The sequence below is a fragment of the Bubalus bubalis genome, chromosome 18 (genome assembly GCF_019923935.1).
Source record: "Bubalus bubalis isolate 160015118507 breed Murrah chromosome 18, NDDB_SH_1, whole genome shotgun sequence".
In the NCBI taxonomy this organism is placed as follows: Eukaryota; Metazoa; Chordata; class Mammalia; order Artiodactyla; family Bovidae; genus Bubalus; species Bubalus bubalis.
The window spans coordinates 51,186,403-51,214,054 of NC_059174.1; the positions used below are offsets into that span (position 1 = coordinate 51,186,403).

Genomic DNA, 27,652 nt, shown 5'->3' on the forward strand with positions numbered 1-27,652 from the left:
CGGCCTTCAGAGGCGAGTGGAACCAAACCTGAGACAGAAAGCAGGGAGCCTGAAAGGGTTCTCAGAAGCGCGAGAGGGAGGGGCAGCTGCTCCAAGCCAAGTCTCCTTTATTAAACTCGTGTGGGTGTGTGTGTATGCGTGCACATATGTGCGTGCGTGTGTGTATGCATCCATGTGTGTGCGCACACATTTCACGCCTGGGGCACCACCCCGTAGAGCTGGTGGGGAAGTAACTTCTGCTTCTCGTTGCAACTGTAGATCCAGCGGGGGCGGACGAACACCAGGGAGGGGTTGTCCGTCAGGGCCTGCAAAGGGCGGAGGCAGTGGGACGGGTACAGGCAGGAACGTGTCAGCCAGGAGGGGCTGGGGGATGTGCTGGGACAGGCGGGGCCTCCCTCTCCCTGCCCCTCCAGCACTCACCTCCTCAAAGCTGGGGTCCCACTCCTGCGCGGTGATCACAAACTGGACCCGCTCACTCATGTAGTCCTCAAGCTCCCTGGCAGGGGACGCGAAGAGGCGGAGAATCGGCGCCCCTTCTCTTGACGCCCTCCTCCCCAACCACTCTGAAGCCGTCCTCTCTCCATGCCCACCCATCGCCCCTGTGGGCCACCCGTGGGTCCCCCACTCCCACGTGCCAGGCTCGCCGTATCCATGAAACCGCCAGCTCCTGCCAGCACCAATCCTTTCATAAGGGCGGTGAGGAGCCTCACTTTAGAGAAGAGGAAACGGGAGTCAAGGGGTCGGGGGTGGGGAGTTTGGGGGTGTGGTGTGGGAAGCTATGCATCCAGGGCCCCAGCACAGAGAGCAGGGCTGGCACGGAGCTCCACAGCCTGTGTCGACCCTCAGGGTACATCCCTTCTCCATCTTCCCCATGACCTTCCACCCCCCACCCCCTGCCCCTGGAGACTGACCCGTTGAAGGCTGTGACATAGCGTCTGAGCGTCCGCCGCTCGTCCCCTGGGAACTCCCCGTAAAGGAAGAAGCGTTTGCCCTGGAAAAAGTCTGCAGGGGAGAGATGGGGCGGGGAGAGCCAACGTGAACCCCTGGAGTCCCGGGGTGCCAGCCAGGAGCCACGGGACACTCAGACTGGACAAGAAGGCAGGCGCAGCGGCTGGATGGGGTGAGGAATGTCCGTGGACACTCTGACTCAGAAGCCATCCCTGACAAGCAGTGGTTCTAGGGAGGCCTAACGGGGTTTTGTTTTATATTGATGGTAAAAGATACTATTAGTGGCAATGTGTTTCTTACACCAAGTCAGTCAGTTCCTTAACTTGGTCTGGGTTGGAAATTTCACATCCTGCCACTTCCTCGACTGGCTGGCCCACTCCTTTTAACCAGTGCCTTCTCTGGCGCTGCCCTTCGGGGTGGCTCTTCGTTCCAGTTTAACATGATTCTCTGTTAAGTTGCCAAGGTCACGTTTGGGGCTTTGGAGGAGGATCAGAGTATGTTCCTGCCCATCACTTGTGAGGAACCAGGTGGAAATGGATTTTTCCAGTGGCCACAGACCCTCACCTCCACTCAAGAGCCTCTGACTGTCCGGCTCTCCTTTCATTCTCTTTTGGCTGCGCCACGCCACACACGGGATCTTAGTTCCTTGACCAGGGATCAAACCTGAGCCCCCTGCACAGGAAACCTGGAGTGTTAACCACTGGACCACCTGGGGAGTCCCTCTCCTTTCATTCTTGACCAGAAGAGGCTCCAATGCCTGCCCCCATGTCTGGGGTGATGAATAGCAAGGTGGGTCCCAACAGAGATCGGTGCATCTGTATTCCCTGAGCCCCACCCCCACCGACAAAGCTGAACCCGGGGGTGCAGCCGGAGTACCTGCAGATTCTTAAAGCCCCCGGGTTGGTCTTGAAGCCAAGGGAGTGGGAGGCCCCTGTCGTCAGGGGTGAGAAGCTAAAGGGGGTCTGGCGGGGGGCTGGGCTGTGAGGGAGGTGGTCATAGCAGCGGAAGTCAGGATGGGACAGACAAGAAAGGATGCTGACAGGAAGGGAACAGGCCTGATAGGATACGGAGGTGGCAAAGGTCAGGGAGGAGGGCGAGGAGCCTGGGAGACAAGTAAGAGTGGGCAGCAGCCATCCCGGGGGGCCTGGGGCAAGTCACCTCAGCCAAGTGACAGGGCAAACCCCACATTGGGAGGAGGGGTTCCCACCTGGGAGCTCGGGAACTGGCAGGTCGGGAGACTCCGGGGGGCCCTCGTGGTCCGTGTTCTCATCTGTGGATCCCGCGTACGGGTCCTCGCCATTCTCCTCCTGACCAGGGGGCTGCCTTTCTTCCTTCTGCTCGGCCACCCTGGGGAGGCCAAGAAGGGTGGGGAAGGAGCATGCAGACCGGCTCCCCCTCCACCCAAGGCCGGGGCCACCCCGACCACTCAGCCCCACCCTACCTTCTCAGCTCGTCCTCGGTGTCCCCAGAGTCTTCTGCCCCGTTGTCCTGTCCTTCTGTGAGCAGACGCTTAGTCAGCTTGAGGCCTCTACCTCCCAGCCTCACACCTGCGCACAGGTGGGGTGTCCCAACCCCCAACTCAATCGGTCCCCAGATTCAGTTGGGGTTGAGGGGGCAGCCTCCCCCCCGCCCCCCAGATCCACTGTCTGGGATCCAGCCCCATCTCGCTGGACCCAGGAGCTCAGACTTGGAACTCCTTCCCCTTTTAGATGAGGGAGTCTGGGTCTTCAGCCACTCCTCCCTCAGACTCTGACCTGACTGCTCCGCCTCAGTGTCGTCATTATCTTCCTGGGCCCCTGGTGAGGCTGGTTTGGTCTCTTCTGGGGTTGGGGGTCTCTGGGGTGAGCTAGGTCCTGCTGCCTGAGGGGGCTTGGCTTTGGTCTGGGGGCGCTGAGGAGGGAGGGTGGGTCAGGGAGGAGGGAAGGGGCAATGAGGGTGTGAGTGTGTGCCCACAGGAGACAGGAGAGTTTGGGGTACCATGTGCCCCCGACTCCACCCTCCCCCGTGCCGGGCAGGGGACATGGACCTTTCGGGGAGCCTTGGGGGCTTCATTCCCACTGTCGCCGCTGTGAGAGCCCCCCTCGTCCTCGCTGCTCGAGCCTGACCCAGCCATGAGGTACCTGGGGGAGGGATTGGGCCTCAGACCAACAGCAGATGTGTCCTCCAGGGGAGGTGGGGAGGGGGCTTAAGAAGCAGCAGGTGCTGGAATTTACTAATAAACAAATCCTCAGGGTGCAGTTGTGGTCTCCCTCCTGGTCTGCCCCTTCTCCCAGCTCCAGAAGGCCCCGTGGACCTTCAGCCACCCACACCATAGACCACAGCAATCCCTGGCTTCCCCTCCCTCTGAGGGAAGAAATGTCTCATTTCATAAACAAACAAAAGAAATGAGAAATAACTCTCTCCTTCAAGCATCAAGGTCAGTTTCTCATTAGGAGAACGTCTACTGATGACGGGGAAAATCTCAAAAGCAAATTTCTATGTGCCAGGCACTGCTGCCAACACTCGACAGGTTCAGAGTCGCTGACTCCTGAGGCAGGTGCTATTTTTAGCCCCATTTTACAGATGAGGAAATGGAGGCCCAGAGAGATCAAGTGGCCCCAAATCCAGGGCAGAGTGCGCACGCAGCAGAAGCAAGTGAACCTGCTGGCGGTGCTGCCCTGGCGCCCACGTTAAGACCCTTCTGCACGTGATATGGTTGTTTCCAGCCTGGTGACGCCCTTTTCGGGTAAGTCACCCTCACTGTAGAGCCATGGCTCGTGGGAAGACTCAGAAGACTTAAAGTGGTGGGGCCTTCCCTGGTGGTCCAGGGGCTCAGACTGCTAAGGGAGCCCCTCCTCCCGACAGACACCAGGCTGACCCAGCCTTGGCTCCTGCCTCTGCTCAGCCTGGCGAACCTCTTCTCCTCCTTGAAGAACCCTGGCTCACTGCAGTTCTCCCTGTGGGCCCTCCTCCAAAGTATTTCACAATAAGTCTGGCCCCCTCATCAAAGTCACAGGCTCTTAAAAGGAGGGACCGATGTCTGGGGTCCAGCAGTGGGCAGCCCAGCCTGACACCGCACAGGGGTTTCAGATGAATGAATGTCAACAGGTCCCAACACTTCATTCTCCGCCCTGAGCCTTTGTGAATGCTGTTTCTCCAGCCTGCAGCTTTTTCCCTTGCTAAGCAGGCTTCCCAGAGCCCTCCTGGGACCCCTGGGGATGCCCTCCCTCTCCTCCCCATCTCCCAGCCCTGCCCCTCCTCCTCTGGGAAGTCGGCTGACTCCGGGCTGGCAGGCCACAGTCTCATTTCTCCCCAGATGCCTGGCACTGCCCGGCACGGGGATGAGGGGCAGGGTCGGGGTGTGCGTGTGTGTGTGTAAACCACACGTGTGCAGAGAGGCCTCACCTCCGCGAGGGCAGCCGCCGCCGCATGCGGTGACAGTCCAGCACCCACTCTTTGCGCACGATTCGGCCTCCGAGGCCGAGGACCTGGCTGTACTTGGGGGTGTTGGCAAAGGCGCAGCTGGTGGGGAGCAGAATGGAGGGCGGTCTGAGCGGCAAAGGCAAAGAGACAAGGGGCACGGGAGAGAGACAGAGGGGCGGAGGGAGGAAAAGAAAGAGAACAAGAGGCAGAGGATACAGAGAGGCGAGGTGACAGAGAGAGAGCAGGACGGAGCAGATGGAAAAGTCGGAGAAGGGGCAGCAGGGAGTGACAGGAGGGGACGCGGGCCTACATGAGGTGTGTGCTGTCTGGAGTCCAGTCCGGTCGATACTTGGCCCCCAGCTCAAGGGCCTTGTCCCGGAGCTCCGAGCGGAAGGGGTTCTGGAAGCCACTCAGAACCACCACCACACCCTGGAGGATCTTCCCCAGCTCCTGCGGGCCTGCGCGGGGGGCCTTGGGCTCAGCGCCTTCTCCTCGGGGCTTCCCTGGTGCTGCGCCTCGTGCTGGGGCAGGGGGGCGGGGAGTGGCTGGGGTACGGGTGGGAGCTGGCACTGGGGAAGCCAGAGAGTGGATTCAGTTAGAAAACGTAGGGCTACACCCCCACCTCTCCTCTTTCACACCCAGGAGTTCAGGCTCCCAGCACCTCCTCTCTGAGACCCAGGAGTTCAGACCCCCAGGCCCTCTTCCCTCAGACCCAGGATCCCCGCCCCTCCACCCTCGGACCCTCTGTGGGAACAAGGAATACAGTTTGCTCACATTTGGGTCTTTTGAGGGCAGGGAGTGAGGGCTGAGCTGATGGTTTGCTGGGGGTCTTCTTTTCTTCTTGGTTTAAATCCAGCTTCCTCTTGCCTTTGGGGGACTCCTGAGGCTTAGGGGGTGGGTTGTGCTGAGGCCTCCAGCTCCTCTCCTCCTTTTCCGCTCCCCCGGGGTCTGGTGATCTCACCTTGGAGGCGCTGCCTGCTGCCTTGGAGGCCGGGGAGGCTGAGGCGGCGCTGGAGGCCTGCAGTGTAGCTGCTGCATAGCTGGGTCCTGTCGGGTCACTGGCTGTCACTGCAGAGGGGGAGAGTGGATCCAGGATGAAGGGGCTGGACCCTCAGGCCTTCTGGCTCCTTCCTATCCATGGGTCACAAAGTGTTGTTCCCAAGACCCAGCAGTGACCAAGGGTCCAGGCCCCAGCCCCCACTCCCTCAGGCCCAGGATCCAGGCCCCCAGCCTTTACTTGCTCAGGACCCAGGCTTTCTGTCCTCACCTGGGGGTGTCTTGTTGATACGACTGAAGAAGAGAGCCCCAGGTTTCAGAGAGCTGGCACTCTCATCCTCCTCCTTCACACGGAACTGGCCGAGCTTGGTCACCTTCTAAGGTCCCACAAGGTCAGTGCAGTGGGAGGGCTGTTGGCAGGTGAGGGTGAAGAGGTGGGGAGAAGGCTCTGGGCAGGGGCAGGCAGAGCTTACCTGGGATGAGGCCTCAGCCTCGTCTTTGTCTGGGGGGCTGTGAAACCGTACAAAACTCAGGCCATAGGGGGCATCCTGGGAGAGGAGGGGTGGGAGTCAGGGAGCCTGGCCAAGGACAAAGGCTTGGCCCCCATCCCTTCCGTTTAGAGAAACCCCTTCCTGACTCTTTCCCTCCAATGGATACACACATCTGGGGAGCTGCCTGGTTGATCATGACAAGGATAATAACCACAAGCTGTCACTGAGCCCTAACTTGGGGTCAGGTTCGGCACAAAGCCCTTTACATGCTCAGCCCTTGAGCCTCAGAGCAACTGGCAAAGGCTGCAGGGTGTCTAGGCAAATCCACTCTGCCTGCCAATTTCCTGCCCATGGAATGGGAAGGAGGGCTGTGTGCCACTTCCGTGACTCAGAAATGCTCCCGGCTCTTTCCTCCTCTGCTGGATGGACGCAGAACCATGAGATGGAAGGAACCTGGATCCCAAAATGGCCAGAAAGGTGAAGTCACTAGCCCGAGATCACAGAGCTAAGGAGTGCAGCAGCCAGGTTTTAAACCAGAGTTCTGACTCCAGATCTCACGATGCTAACCCTGAGGCCTCGCTCTAAGAAGCCACACATCTCCCACAAGTCAGCAGATCCCCCTCCCAATTCCCGTGAGAACTTGCAGGTCACCCTTCCCAATCTCCCTGCAGGAAACCAAGATTCCTATATGGGGAGGACGGAAAGCCAGTTTCAGAGAACGCAGGGGCCCAGCCTCCTCGTAATTCCCCTGGGAGGCGAACTGTCCGGCCCTCCCAGCCCTCGGGGACTCAGTATCAGCCTCTCGCCTCTCCTGTGGCGCAGGACCAAGGACCCCGCTCCCACCCTGGGTACCTTGCTGTAGGGCTGGCTGCAGACAATTTTGACTCGGTCCCAGCGCTTCTCTGCTGCTGCCCGGACCAGCTTGTCAGGCCCAAAGATACGAACGCGGTTGGAGTTTGAGCCACTGCGACTCTCGGCAGGGGACATGAAAGATGAGGTGACCAGAAGGACCTGGGAAAAGGCAGAGTGGCTAAGGACCAGGCCTGGCTGGTGGCAATGACACCTCCTAGGGACTGGAAGAGTACAGGGCCCTGAGCAGAGACTAGGGGGTCTCCAGACCCAGCTCTGCCTCAGTGCTCCTCAAGGTTTCCAGACGCTTCTCTTCTTCCTGCATGTCCTGTCGGTCCTTCCCTGACACAGGCCACAGAGGGATCCTTCCACTCCTAGACCTGAACCACCCTTCTCTAAATCCCTCCAGGGTCTTCTATATCTGGACATGCAGAGGCTGCACAGCCTTGGGAACCCTCCCAGATGGGCGGGCCCCAGCAGAGGATATTCACAATGACTTTTCAGAAATGCACAACTGAGGGAGCAGAAGGGAAGTGTTAGGGCCTGAAGGAACAGCCCAGAAACCAAAGAGCAGGGGAGACACACCCACTATTAACTGACTGTCTCTGGACCTCCCTGGCGGCCCAGTGGCTAAGACTCCATTCCCAATGCAGGGGGCCTGGGTTCGATCCCTAGTCAGGGAACTGGATCCCACGTACTGTAATGAAGACTGAAGATCTTAGTGTGTCACGACTAAGACCTGGCACAGCCGAACAAATATATTAATTAATTTAAAAAATTTTTTGACTGTTTCTCAGTTCAGACCCATCTTTGAAAAATAAAAAATCAAATAAATAAAATAATAAAGGAATATAATGGAAAAAATCAAAAAGAAGAAAAAATTTAAAAAACTTTTTTTTTATATTAAAAAAAAAAATTCCACACTGGTGGCTCAGCTCTGGGATGCTGGGGACATTTCTAATTGACAGCCGCTCCTTGTCAGGCTCCACCAGCAGGGGGAGCTGGAGAGAGAGGCTGCAAGGCCGAAGAAGGGAGGTGGATTCTTGCAGATCAGGTGGGCAGCATCTCAGGTGTGCTTTGCTGCCGCTTGTGCAGCAGTTCTTCCCGGGAGGTTGGGGGGGCGGTGGGGGGAGTTGCACAGGTGAATTCAGTTTGCAGCATCCCAGGACCTGCAGAACTAGCTTCACCGCACATTCTCAGGGTAGACCAGAACCAGCTAGGGATCACCCGCTCCTCAGGATCTGAGTTTCAGCCCCAAGGGTTCACCTCCAAGCTTCAAAACACCCACATTTCAACAATTCCAACCTCTTCCTTTTGTTCCTCCAACCCTAAGGGTGGTGGCTGCTCCCAGCAGTTGCTTCTGTGTTCTACCTGTGTCTTCTGGCCTCTTTAGTTCAATACTTAGTTACTAATTCTTTATATTAATTCTCTCTGTTAAACTAACTGGGGTGATTTCTGCCTTCTGGTGGGACCCTGACTGATACAGTGGGTGGCACTCATGTTGGTGTCTGCCTTGTTACCGACTTCAGGTGGCACAGAGCCTGATTGAATCAAAGGGTTCTACATGGCAGGAATACTTTGGCCACCTGATAGAAACAGCCAACTCGGTGGAAAAGACCTTGATGCTGGGAAAGACTGAGGGCAAGTGGAGAAGTGGGTGACAGAGGATGAGGTGGTTGGATGGCATCACCGACTCAATGGACAAGAGTTTGAGCAATCTCTGGGAGACAGTGAAGAACAGGGAAGCCTGGAGTGCCGCAGTCCATAGGGTTGAAAAGAGTCAGAAGGGATTTAGTGACTGAACAACAACGTGATGTGAGCAGGGAGAACAGGGAGTTCAAAGCATGAGCTCCAACTCAGGAAGAAAGGCATCTCAGGAGACACTCCTGTGCAGAGGGCTGGACCTTCCTTTCATGAGTAAATTAGGGAGAAACGTGTCTTGTGGGGAGAGTCAGTGGGAGCCCTTAGCTCTGGCCAGAGCTCTCTCCCAGCTGAGAAAAGAAGAAAAAATCTTTCTGCAGACTCCTATCCCCAGATGGGTTTCCCTGGTAGCTCTGATGGTAAATAATCTGCCTGCAATGTAGGAGGCCTGGGTTCAATCCCCAGGTTGGGAAGATGCCCTGGAGAACAGAATGGCAACCCACTACAGTATTCTTGCCTGAGATCTCTACTCTCAAGGATTTGAAGCAAAAGTCCACACTAGTTATCAGAATGGGAAAACCCAAGTTGAAACGCAAGTGGTCCCATGCATGTAATATCACCTGGTGCTGGCTGGAGCACATCCTCTTTGGAGGAATGTACTTCAAAACAGGCCCTCATAGAACTTCCACCTATATATTACCCAAGGGTGGAATTAGCACACACACACACACCATTAGGCATGAGGAAACAGGCTGCCATGATTTAAGGTCAGCAAAAATCACAAACTGCAGACTCAGACACACAAAGAGTGCATATATTGATGGGGAAAAACTGGAAAGAGTGACAGACTTTATTTTCTTTGGCTCCAAAATCACTGTGGATGGTGACTGAAGCCATGAAATCAAAAGACGCTTGCTCCTTGGAAGAAAAGCTATGACAACCTACACGTCATATTCAAAAGCAGAGACATCACTTTGCTGACAAAGGTCTGTATAGTGAAAGCTATGGTTTTTCCAGTAGTCATTAATGAATGTGAGCACTGGACCAAAAAGAAGGCGCTCAGCCGAAGAACTGATGCTTTCAATTGTGGTGCTGGAGAAGACTCTTGAGAGTCCCTTGGACAGCAAGGAAATCAAATCAGTCAATCCTAAAGGAAACCAACCCTGACTACTCACTGGAAGGACTGAGGCTGAAGCTGAAGCTCCAATACTTTGGCCAGCTGATGGGAAGAACTGACTCACTGGAAGAGACCCTGATGCCGGGAAAGATTGAGGGCAGGAGAAGGAGGCGACAGAGGATGAGATGCTTGGATGGCATTACCTACTCAATGGACATGAGTTGAGCAAACTCTGGGAGACAGTGAAGGACAGGGGAGCCTGATGTGCTGCAGCCCATGGGGTCACAAAGAGTCAGACAGGACTTAGCAACTGAACAACAACATATTGATATTATCAAACATACAACATAAAAGTAAGTGTGCAACTTCCCTGGTGGTCCAGTGGTTAAGAATCTACCTGCAGTGCAGGGGTCATGGTTTCGACCCCAGGTCTGGGAAGACGCACACGTCTCGGGGCAACTGAGCCCAGGAGCAATTACTGAGCCCGTGCACCACAAGCAGAGTAAAGCCCGCCGGTGCAGCTAGAGAAAGCCGCGCACAGAGATGAGGGCATGGCGCAGCCAAACTGGCAACCAAATTATAAAACTATAAAATTAAAAAAAAACCTCAAGGGAATGGGAGACTACTGACATAAAGGTTTCCAGACTCTGCAAACATAAAGTCCTGAGCTGACCATTCCACTTTTCTAGGTAGACAAGAGGTTTACAATAAAGATCCACATGCCAGATTAGATACAGTTTTAGCAAAAAATGCACTGGCTCTTCTCATAATTAAAAAGTGGAATTTTGATCTGAATCTGTTTGCCAAGAAGAGAGAACTTTTTTTTTAATTGCCCCAAAGATGGTTGATTTTATGTAAAATTTTAAACAAGGAGGCCATTAGATTGGGTGACTCTAAAGCCTTCGGTAGCTTCAGTAAATCAATCAAAATTTAAGCAAGAGTTGATGAACTCAAATCTAAGAAAATGAAATCAACTAATCGTGAATTGCCAAGTCCCTCGATTTTCCCAAGTAAGGCAACTGTTTAAGCTCCAGGGAGGTGGGGTGGACTGGGACATTGGGACTGACACACGTATCCTCCTGATACCCTGTCCAGCAGAGACGGCTGATGAGATCCTTCTGTACAGTGCAGGGCACTGCACTCAGGGCTCTGTGCTGACCTCAATGGGGAGGAAATCCAGGAGTGATGGGATCTGTGTGCACGTGCAGCTGATTCACTTTGCTGCACAGTGGAGACTAACACAACATTGTAAAGGAACTATATCCCAATAAAACTGATTAATTTAAAAAGTTCACACTCAAGCCAATTAAATAATTGCTCTGCTCTGCTTTCCTGTTTTCGCTCTAAAAACCTCTGTCCTAGCCCACCCACAAAGCACCTCTAATAATTTTTTAGTTTTGGCTACCTAGTTTTTGATTCAAGTTGTCAGCTTAAATAAACTCTTTAAAACATAACGTGCCATCAATTTGCCTTTTCGCACCTTATAAAACCTTTATTTTATTATTGTTATTTTTCGTCACACTGCGCAGCCTGTGGGATTTTAGTTCCCCAACCAGAGATGGATTGAATCTGGGCCCCTGGCAGTGACAGTGGCATCGTAAACACTGGACATGTGTGCATGCTAACTAAGTCACTTCAGTCATGTCCGACTCTTTGTGATCCTATGGACCGTAGCCTTCCAGGCTCCTCTGCCCATGGGACTCTCCAGGCAAGAATACTGGAGTGGGTTGCCATGCCCTCCTATCCTAACCACTGGACCACCAGGGAATCCCCTAGAACCTTTAGAATAAGAATGTGTGTTCAAGGAAAACCTCACTGGTTGGAATGTACCTTGCATGATGGAAAAAGTACTTGATAAAATTCAACACACATATTCATTTAAAAGACTGGCAGGACCTCACTGGTGGTCCAGTGGCTAGGACTCTGCACTTCCAATGCAAGGAGCCTGGGTTTGATCCCTGGTCAAGGAACTAGATCCTGCATGCCACATATGACCACAACTAAGACCTGGCCCAGCGACATAAATAAAGACTGGCAACATCAAGTATAAATAAGGGTGTGGAGCTCACATACTGCTGAAGGGAATGTAAAATGGAATAAACCACTCTGGAAAACTATCCATTTCTAATAAGGCTGGAGAAGGAAATGGCAACCCACTCCAGTATTCTTGCCTGGAGAATCCCATGGACAGAGGAACCTAGCAGGCTACAGTCCATGGCGTTGCAAGAGTCGGACAAGACTTTAGTGACTAAACCACCACAATACTAGAAACTGTAGTTTGGGCTTCCCTAGTGGCTCAGACGGTAAAGCGTCTGTCTGCAATGCAGGAGACCCGGCTTTGATCCTTGGGTTGGGAAGATCCCCTGGAGAAGGAAATGGCAGCCCACTCCAGTATTCTTGCCTGGAAAATCCCATGGACTGCGGAGCCTGGTAGGCTACCGTCCATGGGGTCGCAAAGAGTCGGACATGACTGAGCGACTTCACTTTCACGTTTCCAATAAGGTTAAAACAGAGATCTACCTGAAGACACTGCAATTCAACTCTTTTAAGTATTTACCCCAAAGAGATGTCTATCCAGAGGCTTGTACAAGAAGGTTCACAGCAGTTGTGTTCATAATAATCAAAAAGTGGTGGGGAGTTCCCTGGTGGTCTACTGTTGAGAGGACTTTGCACTTTCATTCCTTTGCACTCTGCACTCTTGGGGTCTGCATTCAAACCCTGCCTGGAGAACTAAGATCCTGAAAGCCTCGAGGTGTGGACAAAAACAGCCACCAAAAAGTGGCAACAGTCCAGAGGCTCGTCAACAAGAGAATGGAGGAACAAGTTGAGATCTACGCTTCCAGTGACACTTCTCAGCAATAAGGTGGAACAGACCGTTAACCTACACACAGTATGTTAGACCCTCAAAAAACAGTATAGAGTAAAAGAAGCCAGCCACACACACAGAAATACCTGAAGACCGCATACTGTAACGCCATTTATATGTAATTCTAGGAAAGGCAAAACTAGTCTGCAGTGACAGAAAAGAGGTGTGGCAGCCTGAGCTGAGGGTGGGACAAGTGACCCAAGTGACATGAGGGAGCTTGCAGGTAGGCCGGAGATGCTCTGTGTCATTTTTTTTTTTCTTTTTTTTGGGCCACACTCCAAAGTATGTGGGGCCTTAGTTCCCCGACCAGGGATCGAACCCAGGACTTCTGCATTGGAAGGCAGAGTCTGAACCACTGGAACACCAGGGAAGTCCAGTGTTTTATGTCTCGATCTCGGGGATGGTTACCCAGGTATGTACATCTGTCAGAACGATGACCTGTGCGTTTTATTACACGCAAAATATACCTCAATTAAAAACAATTTCTCACGGCGAGGAAAAAACCATTTCTTGTAGAAAACAGATTCATTCACTTAAAATTATAAACTTTCTTTTTCACAATATGTTTCTTTTTCCCCAAAACATTTGGCTGACTCACCAGCTGTCTCACTATGATCTCCCCAGTCCTGCTTGCATTAATTCAACTGGTGTAAAGGGATTGGGTCAACATTTAAAATATTCGTAATACAGCAAGAGACTCATACACATTTGTCACGAATCAAGTAGCTCACAGAGGCGCCCCAAGCAATTTGGAATGTCAATTTGCCGGGACATCTTGGAGAAGTTCTGGGACCAGATAAAAGCAGTTTTGCTCTCAAGCTGCTGCTGCTGCTGCTAAGTCACTTCAGTCGTGTCCGACTCTGTGCGACCCCATAGACGGCAGCCCACCAGGCTCTGCCATCCCTGGGATTCTCCAGGCAAGAACACTGGAGTGGGTTGCCATTTCCTTCTCCAATACATGAAAGTGAAAGTGAAAGGGAAGTCGCTCAGTCGTGTCTGACTCTTCACGACCCCATGGACTGTAACCTACCAGGCTCCTCTGTCCATAGGATTCTCCAGGCAGGAATACTGTAGTGGGTTGCCATTCCCCTCTCCAGGGGATCTTCCCGATCCAGGGATTGAACCTGGGTCTCCTGCACTGCAGGCAGATTCTTTACCACTGAGGCCCCTGGGAAGCCCAAGAATACTGGAGTGGGTTGCCATGCCCTCCTCCAGGGGATGTTCTCGACCCAGAGATTGAACCTGGGCCTCCTGCATTGCAGGCAGATTCTTTACCAGCTGAGCCACTAAGATGCCCGAGTCGTAAAACACAGAGGTGCCTTTGGTTCTTTCTGCAACTGTGATGCCGTTTTGGCACACAGCTTATTACCTGAGTCAGCTCTTTATCTCTTTGAGCCCTGGGCTCCCCTGAAGGGCTGAGGTGGCCCAGGGGCTAGGAAACCCTGGGGCGGCAATGGGGGCATCTGGGGCGGGGATCAGCAGGGGACACACCTCAAGGCCCAGCTCACCTCATAGTCCTGCTCCCCGGCACCTCCGGCCGAGCTGCCCACCAGCACCTCCACGAAGGCCGAGCCGTCATTCCCGATGTCCACACTGTGGATCTGTTCCTCCTTCTCCAACTGCAGGGGAGGCAAGGCCCAGGTCAGTGCCGCTCTGTTCCGCGCCCCAACTGGCTTCCCTGTGGGACCTCAGAAGATGGATGACCCCCATCCGGGCCACCCTGTCTCGTTGCCAAGTCAACTCAGTGACAGAGGGGGCAGAGCTGCAGGCTGCCACCGTGTCCCCTGTACACAGCACAGGATGTGCAGTCAGAGTTGGAAAACAGACGCTGACCGACTGCCTACAACCCTGCACCCACGTTGCCGGCTCCACCAGACTCTGCCTGACCAGCTTCTGACCCGGCACCACGGAGCTCTCCTTGGCGGCGCTATGCAGACAAAGGGCACACCAGTTGCCCCTGCCGGCAATTACACAGGATCCCATGGATGCTCCCTGAGGGTAGGGGCCTGGTCTGGTTTGGCTCACCAGGGACTCTGGGTTTGAGTCCCATCTCTGCCACTCCCTAGCTATAGGGCCTTGTCAGCTCAGCTTTTGGAGCCTCAGTTTCCTCATCTGTAAAGTGGGGATGATCATCCTATGTAGGATTATGCACATAAATACCACATTCACAGGGCATGGCATGCAGCAGGCACCCTGTAGCTACCAATCAGGAAGTGTTATTAGTCACTGCTCAATGATTATTTGTTGAAAGAAGGAAAGAACTGAATTTCCCTGGCGGCTCGGGGGATAAGAGTCTGCTTGCCAGTGTAGGGGTTTGACCCCTGGCTCGGGAAGACTCCACATGTCACAGAGCAACTAAGCCCATGAGCCAAAACTACTGAGCCTGTGCTCTAGAGCCCGTGAGGTGCAACTGCTGACCCATGTGCTGTAACTACTGAAGCCTGTGTCCCATGCTCCGAAACAAGAGAAGCCGCTGCAGTGAGAAGCCCACGCACTGCAACTAGAGAGTAGCCCCTGCTCGATGCAACTAGAGGAAGGCCACGCTAAAGCAATGAAGACCTGGCACAGCCAAAAACAAGAACTGACTGTAGGAGGTCTTCCCCCAAAGTCTCTGACAGTCCCGTCTGATGTAAACGCATAGAAAGTCATGCGGGCGTTGAGGCAGCTACAGGGGCTGAAGCGATCTCCTACTTTCCATCCTGGGGCTCTTAATATTATTATTTATTTATTTGGCTAACTCGGGTCTCAGTTGCGACACTGGGGATCTTCACTGTAGGATCCTTTGTTTGGATGACCGAGTTTAGTTACTCCAAGGCACATGGGATCTTAGATCCCGGACTAGGGATCACACCTGTAGCCCCTGTATTGCAAGGATTCTTAACGACTGGACTACCTGGAAAGTTTCTGGGGTTGTTTGATTTGGCTCACAGAATTAGAAGTGACTGTGACCCCCCAAAAGTTCCTAGTCCACCACCCCACACAGCCAGGAACATGTGATGGCCCAATTCTCAATGTCACCTCCCGGCCGGGAGGTGGCCTGGAGACTCTGCTGGCACCCTGCTACAGACAGGAACGTCCCTACATCAGAGGAAGGAGCCTGGGCTTGTGAGGAGGCCAGCCCGAGTTCAAATCCAGCCCTGCCACTGCCAAGCTGTGCAGCCCTGGGTGACATAAAACCTCTCTGAGCTGCAGTTTCCTCATGAGTGAAGGGGGCCTCCCCACTTCTGAAAGGAGTTGACAGGACACAGAATGCTAACCATCACAACGCACAGCCACTGTGGCGGCACCTAAGTGTGAACAGTGTGGCAGCCCTGCAGTACCTGTAAGACCGCCGACACCTCTGGAGCCAGGATCTATCTTGATCTCCACTTCATAGGCGAGCCACTGAGACAGGAGGCAGCTGTGTAACTTCCCAGAGGTCACGAGGCTGGGCTAAAGCCAGTGACAGCTGGGCTGCGTTCCTTCTAGACGTTCTGGGGAGAATCGTTTCCTCCTCTTGTCTGAGCTTCTAGAGCCCCCTGCCCTCCTCGGTGGCGGCCCCTTCCTCCAGCTCCAGAGCCAGCAGTGGCATCGCTCCAGCCTCTGCTTCCATCCCCACAGCTCCTCTCCGGTTCTCCTGTCGCCCTCCTTCCCTGATAAGGACCCTTGTGAGGACACTGCTTCCCCCAGTTCATCCAGGCCCATCCCCCTCCTCGAGACCCTTCCAGGGACTTCCCTGGTGGTGCAGTGGCTAACACTCTGCCCTCCCAATGCAGAGGGTCTGGGTTTGAACCCTGGTCGGGGAACCACATCCCGCAAGCTGCAGCTAAGAGTTCACAGGCTCCAGCTAAAGGACTGCGCACACCACAACGAAGACGGAAGATCCCGCATGCCCCAGCTAAGACTCGATGCCGCCAAATAAGTAAGTATTTTTAAAAATGCTCCCAAAGTCTCTTTCTCCATGTAAAGGACACATGCACAGGTTCTGGGGGTTAAGATGCAGACAACTTTGTGTGTGTGCACACTCAGCTGCCCAGTCATGTCCAGCTCTTTGCCACCCCAGGGACTGTAGCCCACTGGGCTCCTCTGTCCATGCAACGTCCCTGGCAAGAATACTGGAGTGGGTTGCTCTTTCCTTCTCCAGGGGATCTTCCCAACCCAGGGATTAAACCTGTGTTTCCTGCATCAGCAGGCAGATTCTTTACCACTGAGTCACCAGCGAAGACTGTGATACCTTTAGGGGGCTGTTATTCTGTCTACCACGCTGAGCAAAGCTCTTCCTGGGCCGGGCATCACTGAATCCTCACGACCACACGGGGAGGAAGGGGCAGCTAACTCCCCCAGCCTTACAGATGGGGAAACCGAGATGCAGACAGGAAAATCAATGCCTCACGTGTCACACACAGGTAATGACCAGCAGAGAAATTCAGACCAACTGCCAGACTACACGCCAACAGTGCTTTCCAACTCCACAGTTTCAATCCTTGTGGTAAAACCTCAACATCTTGGAACTTGCTTGGTGGTCCAGGGGCTTGGACTCCCACCCTCCCAACACAGGGGACCCAAGTTCCATCCCTGGTCAGGGAACATCCCACAACCCACAACTAAAGGATACTGCATGCCACCAGTAAGACCCAACTCAGCCAAATAAATAAATAGATATATATATGTTTAAAGTCAAAAAACTCCTTGCCACTGCCTCCTCTCCCACTGGAGACATTCCTCATTCCTCCTGACTGTGTAATATCCTCCCCAGCACTCGTCATCTGACATACGTTTGACTTACTGCTCTGTCAGTCTTTCCTTGCAAATGTAAACTCTCCACAGGTCAGACGTTTGTCTTGTGATGTCTGCGGCACTGTGTGCCCACAACAGCACTGGGCCTGCAGAAGGCGCCGCGATGAATGCAGCAACGCACGAGTCCCTCCACTCTCAGGCCTCCAGGGCCTGATCTGCGCTGACAACTCCCACAGCTCTGTCTCCGGCTCCAGGCCCAATCCCTAACTGTCCCTTGGATACTGTTCCTTGTGTGTCCCAAAGCCATGGCAAGCAGTAGTCGTGGCCGAGCGGTTAAGGTGGTGGACTAGAAATCCAAAGCCATGGCAAAGCTGGCATCCCAACCAGCGGATGACCTTCTAAGGCTGCCCCCCTGCTCTAGGTCCTGCCATGTCCCCGTCGGTCTCCCAGGCCAGAGAAGCCTGAGCCTCATCTGGTTCCTCTGGCTCTCACTCCCCACTTCCTGTCTCTTCCTGCTCCCACTGCAACAGCGGTACAGAATTAAACGAGATGTTCTTGATCATAAAAGAGCCCAGCAAGATCATCCAGGAATACACACATGAATCCCCCCCTTTACAAACAAACACCTGCGTGGTGACACGGCACTTCTGCAAACATTATGTCACCAGATTTTCACGGTAACCCTGGGCTCCCATCACATTATCTTCCACGGACAGATGAGAAAACAGCTTCTGAGAAATGAAACCATTTGCCTGAGGTCACAGGGAGAGTAAGAGGGAGAGATGGGGACTTGAATTCCACCTGAGATTAACTTGTCAGCCGCCTGCATCTCTCTCTCAGTTGAAAATACCGGCTCTAGGCAAATTGTATAATCTCTCTGGGCCTAGTTTCTTCATCATTCAACGGGATAATAATAGATTGGAGGTGATGGGATTTTTATGAGGATTCAATGAACTAACCCATATGAGGCATTTAGAATGGTAACTGCCAGGGTTTTTTTTATTCTGGGGTGGGGGGCATTTTCCCAAGTTGGGCATTGAACCTGGGCCTCGTGGCATGGAGTGGAATCCTAAGCACTGGCCACCAGGGTATTCCCAAACAGTAGTAACTCTGAATAAACTCTTAGCTCTCATAATTCTGACTATACTACCTTAGGGAACTATGAAATATTAAAAGTCCAAAAATAACTCACAAAATCTTGTGACTTTGAGTATAATTCCTGGGAGGAGAATTCTCAGTTTCTCTCTAATTTGCAAAAAGCTTTATGAACCAAAACATTTGCAGAGCCACAGGGTAAGACAGACAATAATATATTTAACACAATCTGGTAGGCCTTGCCCCCAGCATCACTCCCCAAACACCCTTATATTGGAGGGATGAATGTAGCCAAAATCAAGAAGTGGAGGACTTCCTTGGTGGTCCAGCGGTTAATAATCCATGCCTCCAACAGGGCAGGGGTCTGGGGGCAGGTTCAATCCGCGGCTGAGGAACTAAGGCTCCAAAGTGTCATGTGGTACGGCCAAAAATTTAAAAAAAAAAAAAAAAAAAGACAGTGACTTCCCAGGAGGTTCAGTTGATACGACTCCATGCTCCCAATGCAGGGCACCCAGGTTCCCAACCCTGGCCAGCTAACTAGATCCCACATGCCATAACTAAGACCCAACGCAGCCAAATATGAATAAATATAAAAGAGAAAAGAAGTCAACATACGGACACAAAGAAGCAAGAAAAAGGTGGCTAGAGTGCCCACACTGGGTTCAGCTCTCAGCACCGCCATGTATGAGGGGTGATAACAGCCCCACCACCGCCCGACTCCCTGGAGCGCAGATCCCGCAGGGCAACACCCAGGCAGCCCCTGGGAACACGCCAGCTCGCTTCACCCACCAGTTCCTCATGCCTGATGGGAACAGCCTGTTGGGAAGTCTGTCACCATCCTGGGTCAAGCTCCCCTTTTCCCTTTGCTCCTTCCACTTCACCAAGCATGTACCAAAGCACTCTGCATTCCACAATGGTCACTAAGACTGGCCACTTCACTTTGGCCCTTCCTAGGCCTCAGTTTCCCCATCTTTAAAATGAGGTTGATTGCCTTAGATGATATGAGACACCTTCCAGTCCTAAGCCCAGGGCCTTGAGAAGCAGAATGCGTGGCAATGGTTTACTCTCTTCCAACTGAGGATGATAAGGCTCTGAAAAGAGCAGCAACCTGCCTGGACCACACACGGATTCATTCCTGGCCTAGTCCTTGCATCACCCATCTCCTCTGCTAAGGGCACAGGGACCACACTGCTCATTGTCCAGGTGAGGTGGTGGGGACCAAAAAGACAGTGCCTCAACTCACTGCCAGTTAACTCCAGAGTAGAGTCTGGACCCTGGACCTACAGATTTCTATTAAGGAGATGGAGGGAGGGAGACTTCTCTGGGGGTCCACTAGTTAAGACTCTGAGCTTCCAGGGCAGGGGGCTCCAGTTCCATTCCTGGTCAGAGAACTAAGATCCCATAGACCACCCAGCAAGGGGGGGGGGGGGGCGGGAAAGATGGTAGGGGGCGGTTGGAAGAATCACCTGGAGCACCACAGAGATGGTCTTCTCACCCGCCTTGGCTGCCCGCCATTTACGGTAAGTGTCTGCCTTGAGAAGGTTTTCTGCACAGTAAGTCTGGAGAGAAGAGTAGAAAAGGGAACGTTAGGGTTCAGAGATGAGAGCTATGTCCCCAGCTCTCAGATTAGTCTGAGAGTTCTCCCAAGCCCTCTGACATCACCCAGGTTTCAGTTTCCTTATTAATCCCCCCACACTCTGGGGTTTCAGGAAGAATGGATACATGTATATGTATGTGAGTCCCTTTGGTGTTCACCTGAAACTTACAACATTGTTATCTGGCTGTACCCCAATACAAAACCTTCTAGTGTTAAAATAATAAATCCCCCACACTCTACCTTGAGCCCCCTCCAACATTCTCCCCTAGAAATTCACCTCTGCTCCTTCCCAGGGGGCAAAACACCCTCCTTTTCTCTCAGCAAATTCCTCTATCCACATTTCTCCAGAATTCCCTATGGCCTCCCAGAAATTCTCCCATGACTCTCCTAGAATTCCACAAAGTCCACTTTGTGAAAGGAAAACCAAAATGAAGGCCGTATTGCTAAAAGTGTTCTCTAAAATTGACCGGGGGGCCACTGAGGAATTCTGACCAAGCGGGTCACAGCTGCAGTGGAATCTGACCTTTTAACCACTTATTGTATTCACACAGGCATCCAGAATATGTGCCAGAAACTCAAGGTACTTATCAGACCCTTACCCTCTGGTAACTCAGGACAGCTTCTTCTTTAAAGCCAAATATTTCTTTCCGTGTATCACAGTCAATTAGAATTCTCTCCACACGGCTTTAACAACCTGCTGACCTCTGTCCTCACAAGCCCCTGATTCCCTCTGCCAACACTCCGTTTACCGGAATCTGTGTCTCCCAAACTGCAATTCTTAAGAACCCCAATAACGCTCTTTCTTAGCACCCCGCATACGGAATATTTTTCAACACCTTTGAGATTCCAAAAGTTCTAGAGCCCGCTGACGAATTCCTTTACTTCTTCCACCCTCCCCCACGCCAGTCCCTCACCGAGTCCTGGCTACTGCAGGACACCACATGGCGGAGGCGGATCTCCGGCATGTCAACGTCGTGTGGGCTTCGCCTGACCCAAGAGATGCACGAAGGTCTGAGTTTGTGGGGCTCAGAGGGGGTGCGCCCCGGGCGGCCTTTACTGCGCAAGCGCACGAAGCTCGGGCCTTTCAAACCGCGGCGCGCCGGCGGTTACGTCACCACGGCGCATGCCTAGTTCATCTCCCCGGAGAGCGGCGAGAGGCGCCGAGTTCCCTAGCAACGCGCTTTTCCCGCCTCGCTCTGGCCAACCGCTCTCTCGCCCCTCCTCCCGGTCACTTCCTAGCAACCGGCTTGGCCCGCAGGATTGGTCCCCAGCAGAAATTCCCCATCCTCAGCGCCCCAACTGAAGCCTGGAAAGCAAGAGGCCAGCAATTTTGAGTGGATTTTTTCAGGAAGCCGGGAGCCTACCGCAACAGGATCCCCTCCATGGCTGGCTGGCTGGCTACCCTCCCCACGCCCAACACACACAGACACACACACGGACACGCACACACGAGAAAATCTCTGATCCCTGAAGATCAGGCCTGAGGCAGAGACAGTGTGTAAAGGGCCTCAATAAAACACAAAGTATGTGCCCGAACCAGACACACACCCAGACTTGACTGCTTCCAACCATACGTCACTTTTCCATCTGACCACTACCATCCCCATGCCTTGAACAAGCACCCCTCTGTTCAGTCTCTGAGAGACCCAAGTGCATCGTGGGGTGGCGTCGGAAATGGAGAGAGACCAAACACAGAAAAGGGAGTATGAGCTATGCCTGCCCCTGCAAAACAAGCCTGGCCTTGCTGGGCACTCACAGGAAGGGCCTCACCCACACTGGGCACCTCTTGGGGACGGAGAGAAGGGAGAGGACACCTGAGTCCTAGCAGCTGCTCTACCCTACAGAAAAAAAAATGACCTGATTCTCATCTTGGGCTTCATGTTGGAAAAAAAGGGGGTTAGGGTTAGGGCAGTGGAACCTGATAGAAGAGAGGGTTGGAAGCCCAGATGCCTGGGGCTGCATGGAGGAGGGGGGTGGGCACAAGATGCCACTGCTCCTTTTGGAATCTGGTTCCAACTCCCCCACTCAGAGCTGCAGAGACCTACCCCCAGGGCTTACATCATCATTTCTTAGCCTAGGGGTAAGGGAGGTCCAGACCCGCCCCTTCTCAGCTTCCTATAAGAACAGCTGGGGACCCAGGCCTGCAGGGTCACTATCCATCCATCATGAAGCCTTCCATGAAACCTGAGACCTTCCTGGTGGCCTCCTCTCTGCTCTGCACCCTCCTGGGTCTGGATAAGTGACTAGGGCTCCGGACTCCTGGGACCCTTAATACAAGGAGTATGAGAGAACATTCTGCCAGGTCCTCAAGGGAAAAGGGAAAGAGGAGGTATCTTGGGAATTGAAATTCATGGAGAAGGCAGAGTGTAAAGGAGAGAAAGCCTGGGTCCCCAAGGGAGGAAGAGCTAAAAAACATGTGGGTTTAAATCTCTGAGAAAAGAGGGGTTTGGATGGGCTCTGCTCCCTGTATCCCAGGTAGTGTCTCAAAATAAGACACCTGAATTCTAGAAAATCACATGAGAGTATGATTAGGATTTTTAATTAGTATGAAAAAAAATGAGACGAGGTCAAGACATTTCCTTTCTCCCAGGACTCTAAGCAGTTCAGGTCCCCGGTGTTCTCTTCCTTAGATGTAGGAGTTCAGGCAGCTCGACTTTCCCCAGGACCCAGATGCCTTGTGTCTGGGCCCGCAGTTGCCTCCTGTCTCAGGACCAAGGAGTCCAGGCCCTTATCCTCTTAGTCCTCGATCTTTCTTCTTGACCTGGGATGCAGATCTCCTCTCAGGTACCCCTGCCTGAGCGCCCACTGCCTACCAGACATAGACAGCCTGGTCCCCACAAGGAAGGTGATCCCACTTCCGAGAACCAGCTGCACCTGAAGGTTCACAAAAGTCCATGAAGGACTTGCCCACTGGTTCAGGGCACAATCTGCCTGCCAAAGTGGGGGACGGGGTGCGATCCCTGGTCCAGGAAGCTTTCACGTGCACTGGGGCAAATAAGACCCTTCACCACAACTACTGAGTTCATGCCCTAGAGCCTGTGCTCTGCAACCGGAGAAACCAGCACAAATGAGAAACCCCAAAACCGCAAGTAGGAAGTAGCATCTACTCACTACAGCTAGAGAAAAACCAACAGGAAGCAGGCACCCAGCAGAGCCAACAATAGAAAAAAGAAAATTAATAATATAAAGAATATTTTTAAAGTCCATGGTATCTTCAGTAGAATCCCTCAAGGTTTATCATGGGGTCTAGCATCCAAAGTTCCCAGCCTTGTAATTAGATAAACTTGCTCCCTGATCGGAGTTGCTTTCTGCCCTGCCCCAGAAAGCAGCTTTGCTCACAGCACCTTGGCATCCCTGCCGAGCTTCAGACAGATCCCTATTCAGCAGCCAGTGTCCCACCCATGAAAACCAAGGAGACAGCAGTCCTTCTTCCTGCAGACCCCTCCACCCCATCCCCGTCTGGATCCGGGAGTCATGGCCCACAGACTACGGCACCTTTCACTAGAGCCCCGCTCTCTAATTGCAGGGTACCCACTGAGCTGTGAGGTGTGTGTTGGTGACAGTCCCAGTTGCAGAAGAAAACTGCAGACTTGAGCCCCGGATGAGGACTCCTGCATAGTTGTCCAGACTGAGACCAACAGAAGTAAGAGGGCAGGGGCTGGTATCACATGCTGGGAGGTGGGGGCGCCTTCACGGTGGCAGGTACCGCCAGGCGCTGGGAGGGACCTTGAGTGATGATTATGTCAGGAAAGAGGGAAAGGCAATCTCGAGGTGGGTGGTGGACAGAGAATCCGGTGGAATGACAGAAACCACTGTTGCCAAGGATTTCTGAAGATGAGACTCCAAAGAGAGGATAGGGAAGTGCAGATACAGACTTTCTTTCCAAAGAAGGAATTAGGAAAGCAAAGGACATGGGAGAAGAGTGAAATCCAGAGAAGGGGGAAATCTAATATGTCAAAGGTGAAGGGATGGGTGTAAAAGAGACTTGGGTGAGTTGGAAAGAATGTGATCAGGTTGATTCTCAGGGGCTGCGAGGGGTCTCCCAGAGATGCGGGCTGGAAGAGACTGTTTCTGACAAGAGAAAGCGGATGCAAGCTCAGTTGTGTCTGACTCTTTGTGACCCCCTGGAGTGTAACCCGCCAGGCTCCTCTGTCCTTGGGATTTTCCAGGCAAGAATACTGGAGAGGCTTGCCATTTCCTTCTCCAGGGGATCTTCCCCACCCAGGGATGGAACTCATGTTTCTCGCATCTCCTACATTGGCAGGGCAGTTCTTTACCACTGCACCACCAGGGAAGTCCCAATATTGTCATAGAGAGAGAGACGTATAAGGACAGATGAGCCCTGGGCACACTCCATGAAGTTGCAAAGAATCAGGCACAACTGAGCACCCACACACCCAAGCACGGGTGGTAAAGAGCAGAATCCCTAGGCTTGGAGGAGCACACCCCGTCTATGGTCAGGAAGGGTAAGGCCAGGGAGACTGGAAGAGACCACTTTAGGAAGACCTGAGAGTAGCCAAGGAGGGCAGCAAGAGATCATAGCTAGGAAGTCTGGGGAGTGACCCTGGGAAATCTGGAAGTGTCTACCTTAGATGGAGAAGGAAATGGGTGTTACAGCAGGTGGGGATGGCAGCCCAATCCCAGCATTTGGTGGAAGGAATTCCAGGGGTCAGGGGAAGGCTGAAGACTGGAACAGACCATTCATACAGGCATGGGGGTAGTCACAGGTGGTCTGGAAAAGACCATTCCAGGTGCAACCCCTGAAGGATGGCAGTGGGGTGGCCTTGGGGCTGAAAGGGCTACCCTGGAGAGTCCAGCACAGCCTGGGGGATAGGGGAGGAGGGGTTGCATAAGTAATGAACCATTCAGATGATACCCCAGACAGAAAAGGGATCTGAATTTGGGGAGGTGGAAGAGACCTCTCTAGACAGTAGTGGCTGGGGCAACTCTTAGGTGGGGAGGACCAAGGCCCACTGGGCCCTCTGCCCACGGCCATCCTGCAGAGGCCTCCTTGGCGGTGACCAGCTACAAGGGGTGTGCGAAATCCAGCCAGTGTGAGTCCGGATTCTTTGGTATCACCGTGAACCCTGAGAACTACATGGGCTCCAAGAGGCGCTGCTGCCAGAAGGATGGCTGCAACCAGGACCCCCTGCCCGGTAAGCCCCAGCTGAGCCCCATGCTGGAGTCCCTCCCTGCCCACCCCTCCCCCACCAGAGCCAGCTGTGAGCACCTGTCACTGACCTGCGCTGTCACCGGGGCAAGCGTCTTCCTTGCGCTGAGCCTCGGTTTCTTCTCCTGTAAACTGCAGCATCCAGGGACGTCCCTGGTGGTCCACTGACGAAGCCTCCATGCTCCCTATGCAGGGGTTGGATCCCTGGTCAGGGAACTCGATTCCACAGGCCGCAATTAAGATCCAACACAGCCAAATAAAGATTGTTTTCTGAAAATGCAGTGTCCGTTACCAACTGCTGTCCCCTGAGTGGTTGGGAGGTTGGGAAGGGGACTCTCGTCTCCGACTGCCTTACCCTCCACCCTCCTCTTCAGCGTTCGTGAGAAACCATACAGAGAATGGCCTTCGGTGTCCTTCCTGCATCGCTGCCTTTACGGAAACATGCACTGCGACTGCGGAAGCGCTCTGCGTTGGCGAGGAAACCCACTGTGTCGCCGTGTCTGGCCTCATGCGGCCTGGTAAGGGGCACCTGGAATTCGGGGGGAGGGCACAAGGGTTCCAGACAGGCCCAGAACTGGAGCCTCATGCTTCCAGATTCTAAGGGAGAGAGTGGCTCCAAAGATCTGGGGGAGAAGGTGGCTGGGCCATATGACCCTGGACTAGGAGTGGGGAGGCATTGGCGATCCTGACTGTAGTCTAAAATCCCCTCCAGCAGGTGACAAATTTGCCATCCAGGGCTGTGGTACCAAGACCGCCTGCCACACCAAGCCCGGGACCCTGGTGCCCTCAGGCGCTCGTTTGTTCACCATCAAGAAGACCAGCTGTCTTTGAAGCCCCCAGGCTTCTGGCAAGGCTGAGTGAAGAACTGAGGCCCATGTGGTGTTTGGCCTCCATTCCTTCTCAGCTACGGTTCTAGAAATTCCTATGGTTCCCATGGGTCTATAAATTAAACAAGTTAACAGAACTATCCTGAGTCTGTGATGTGCTGAATTTCGGGGAGATGGGATGCAAAAAGCAGGGGTCTGAACCCTTGGGAACCCTCTCTTTGGAAGAAAGAAAGGGGAGATGCTGCCTTTTCTTAAGGGGTTACTTCCTGCCTAGTCCCCATGCTAAGTGTTTTCCATGCGGTACCTCATTTCATAATCACAACTCTATGACACTGAAAGTATTGCCCCCATTTTACAGAGGAACACACTGAGGCACGGATTGTGGTGTCACTTGCCTTCAGTCAAAGAGCTGGGAGGGTCAGACTCCGGAGTCCACAATCACCTCTCCTAGTTAACCTGTTTTTGCCCCAGAGTTCATGTTCGTAAAATGTGGATATAATAGCTATAACCTCAAAGGGCTGTCTTAAGAGTCAAATGAAAGGAAAAGGAAAAAGGCCTTAGTGCAGTGCCTAGCACCTTTCAGGGGCTTCCCTGGTGGCTCAGACAGGAAAGAATCTGCCTGCCAATGTGGGAGACGTGGGTTCCATGCCTGGGTGTGTAAGATCCTCTGGAGAAGGGCCTGGCAACCCACTCCATTATTTTTGACTGGAAAATCCCATGGACAGAGGAGTCTGACGGGCTCAAGTCCGTGAAGTCACAAAGAGTCAGACCCCACTGAGTGGCTGAGCACGCTGCACTAGCACCTTTAAGACACTGTGGGCTCTGGAGACAATGTGTCTGGCCAAATACTTAACGACCCTAATAGCCACTACTTACTCAGTAGCCATGTTTGGCAGCTGCCAGACCTTGGCATCTATCAGGATAGTCTGGATTATGCTACAGGAACAAACAAGTCCCTAAACTCAGTGGTTTCAAACAACAAAGTTCTATTAGTCTGTTCATGCTGTACAAATGTCTGTAACAAACCAAGCCCAATTTGAGACTTATAAAAGGAAACATTCTTCTTCCTAAGGGTTTGTAGGTATCTGGGGTGGCTCTGTTTCTGGCTGTGGGCTGGTGGGTTTGGCTCCAGTTTGGGAGGTGGACTCTAGTTCTTCTCCGTGGGTTCCAGAGCCTTCTGGGATTGTGACTCCGTGGTTAACGTCCTTCTCATGGCACAGGGGCACAGAACCCAAGTGCACCAAAGGTCCCTGCGGAGGTTTGGGGGTGAGCAGGAGTTCTATCCTGCACACAACCCCAGCATCCCTCCTCTCCAGAGACCCAGGACTCCTCACCCTGGATCCCTCCTCCCTCAGACCCAGAAGTCTAGGCTTCCAGTTGAGAGAATCCCAAGCACCTTCCACCCCCCTGAAACCCCAAAGACAGACCCACAAGAGAATTTCTACTTTTTTATTCACTCCTCCAAAAAAAAATCCCACAGGCAAAGCACCCCCTTGATTCTCTGGGTTTCATGGTTCCTCACCTCAATGGACACACATTTATCGTTATCCAGAGAAGGAGGAAATTCAGCTAAGCTGATGAGGCTTTTGGATCTCCTCTGCTTCTGCCAGTGGCAACACTGAATTTCTTTCCTTGAATTTCTGCCTTCAAGGGCCTGCCAGCCTGCAGGTGCCGTGTAGACTCACCCTGAGGTCAGCTAGTGATCCCTCCACAAGGGAGTCTTCAGTCTTTTCTGTTTGGGTGCTCCCAGAGAGAGATGCATCACTACCAACTTGCAGGTGGAATTCCTATTCCCCAAAAGGGACCAAAGGGCCCCCAGTTCTCCCACACGGACCCCAATTCCCTCCTCTCCATGGAGACCTTTCAGCAGCCATGAATCATGAAGCAAGGTGCACAGCCCTCTGGGGAGCCAGGAGTTCTGAGATTCCCTGTCCCCC

The 27,652-nt window shown here is 53.1% G+C and overlaps 2 protein-coding genes across 6 annotated transcripts; one reads left to right on the forward strand and one right to left on the reverse strand.

Moving 5' to 3' along the window:
* Nucleotides 1-90: 90 nt before the first annotated feature.
* Nucleotides 91-20,811, reverse strand: XRCC1 (X-ray repair cross complementing 1). Of its 4 annotated transcripts, none has more exons than XM_044931336.2 (17): nucleotides 20,633-20,810; nucleotides 19,588-19,680; nucleotides 13,819-13,929; nucleotides 6,690-6,848; nucleotides 5,820-5,894; nucleotides 5,618-5,723; nucleotides 5,312-5,418; nucleotides 5,125-5,230; nucleotides 4,661-4,919; nucleotides 4,333-4,449; nucleotides 2,975-3,068; nucleotides 2,703-2,838; nucleotides 2,390-2,444; nucleotides 2,156-2,295; nucleotides 912-1,002; nucleotides 421-496; nucleotides 91-305 (listed from the first exon to the last, which is right to left on the reverse strand). In XM_044931336.2, exons 1-17 carry the CDS (start codon nucleotides 20,681-20,683, stop codon nucleotides 192-194), a joined length of 1,890 nt encoding a protein of 629 aa, XP_044787271.2. In that variant the 5' UTR covers nucleotides 20,684-20,810; the 3' UTR covers nucleotides 91-191. The 4 variants fall into 4 exon arrangements, with proteins under 4 accessions (XP_044787271.2, XP_006052476.2, XP_044787270.2 ...); XM_006052414.4 differs by having other exon boundaries at nucleotides 5,125-5,236; XM_044931335.2 differs by having other exon boundaries at nucleotides 2,390-2,441; nucleotides 5,125-5,418; nucleotides 20,633-20,811.
* Nucleotides 20,812-23,226: 2,415 nt separating this feature from the next.
* Nucleotides 23,227-25,851, forward strand: LOC112580316 (phospholipase A2 inhibitor and Ly6/PLAUR domain-containing protein-like). 2 transcript variants are annotated; one of them, XM_044931338.2, is made up of 4 exons: nucleotides 23,227-23,361; nucleotides 24,722-24,874; nucleotides 25,263-25,406; nucleotides 25,604-25,851. In XM_044931338.2, the coding sequence occupies exons 2-4, from the start codon at nucleotides 24,817-24,819 to the stop codon at nucleotides 25,717-25,719; spliced, it is 318 nt and encodes a 105-aa protein (XP_044787273.2). In that variant the 5' UTR covers nucleotides 23,227-23,361; nucleotides 24,722-24,816; the 3' UTR covers nucleotides 25,720-25,851. The 2 variants fall into 2 exon arrangements, with proteins under 2 accessions (XP_044787273.2, XP_025125008.2); XM_025269223.3 differs by having other exon boundaries at nucleotides 23,230-23,361; nucleotides 25,601-25,851.
* The last annotated feature ends 1,801 nt before the right edge of the window (nucleotides 25,852-27,652 follow it).

Excerpts from the sequence above, each read along its gene's own strand:
- XRCC1 (XM_025269222.3), bottom strand. The coding sequence starts at position 20,683 with ATGCCGGAGATCCGCCTCCGCCATGTGGTGTCCTGCAGTAGCCAGGAC. Across the intron at positions 19,681-20,632 it reads CCTGCAGTAGCCAGGACTCG|ACTTACTGTGCAGAAAACCT; the intron begins GTGAGGGACTGG and ends TCTTCTCTCCAG. Across the intron at positions 1,003-2,155 it reads GCCAGTTCCCGAGCTCCCAG|ACTTTTTCCAGGGCAAACGC; the intron begins GTGGGAACCCCT and ends TCTCCCCTGCAG.
- LOC112580316 (XM_025269223.3), top strand. The coding sequence starts at position 24,817 with ATGGGCTCCAAGAGGCGCTGCTGCCAGAAGGATGGCTGCAACCAGGAC. Across the intron at positions 24,875-25,262 it reads CAACCAGGACCCCCTGCCCG|CGTTCGTGAGAAACCATACA; the intron begins GTAAGCCCCAGC and ends CCTCCTCTTCAG. Across the intron at positions 25,407-25,600 it reads GTCTGGCCTCATGCGGCCTG|CAGGTGACAAATTTGCCATC; the intron begins GTAAGGGGCACC and ends AATCCCCTCCAG.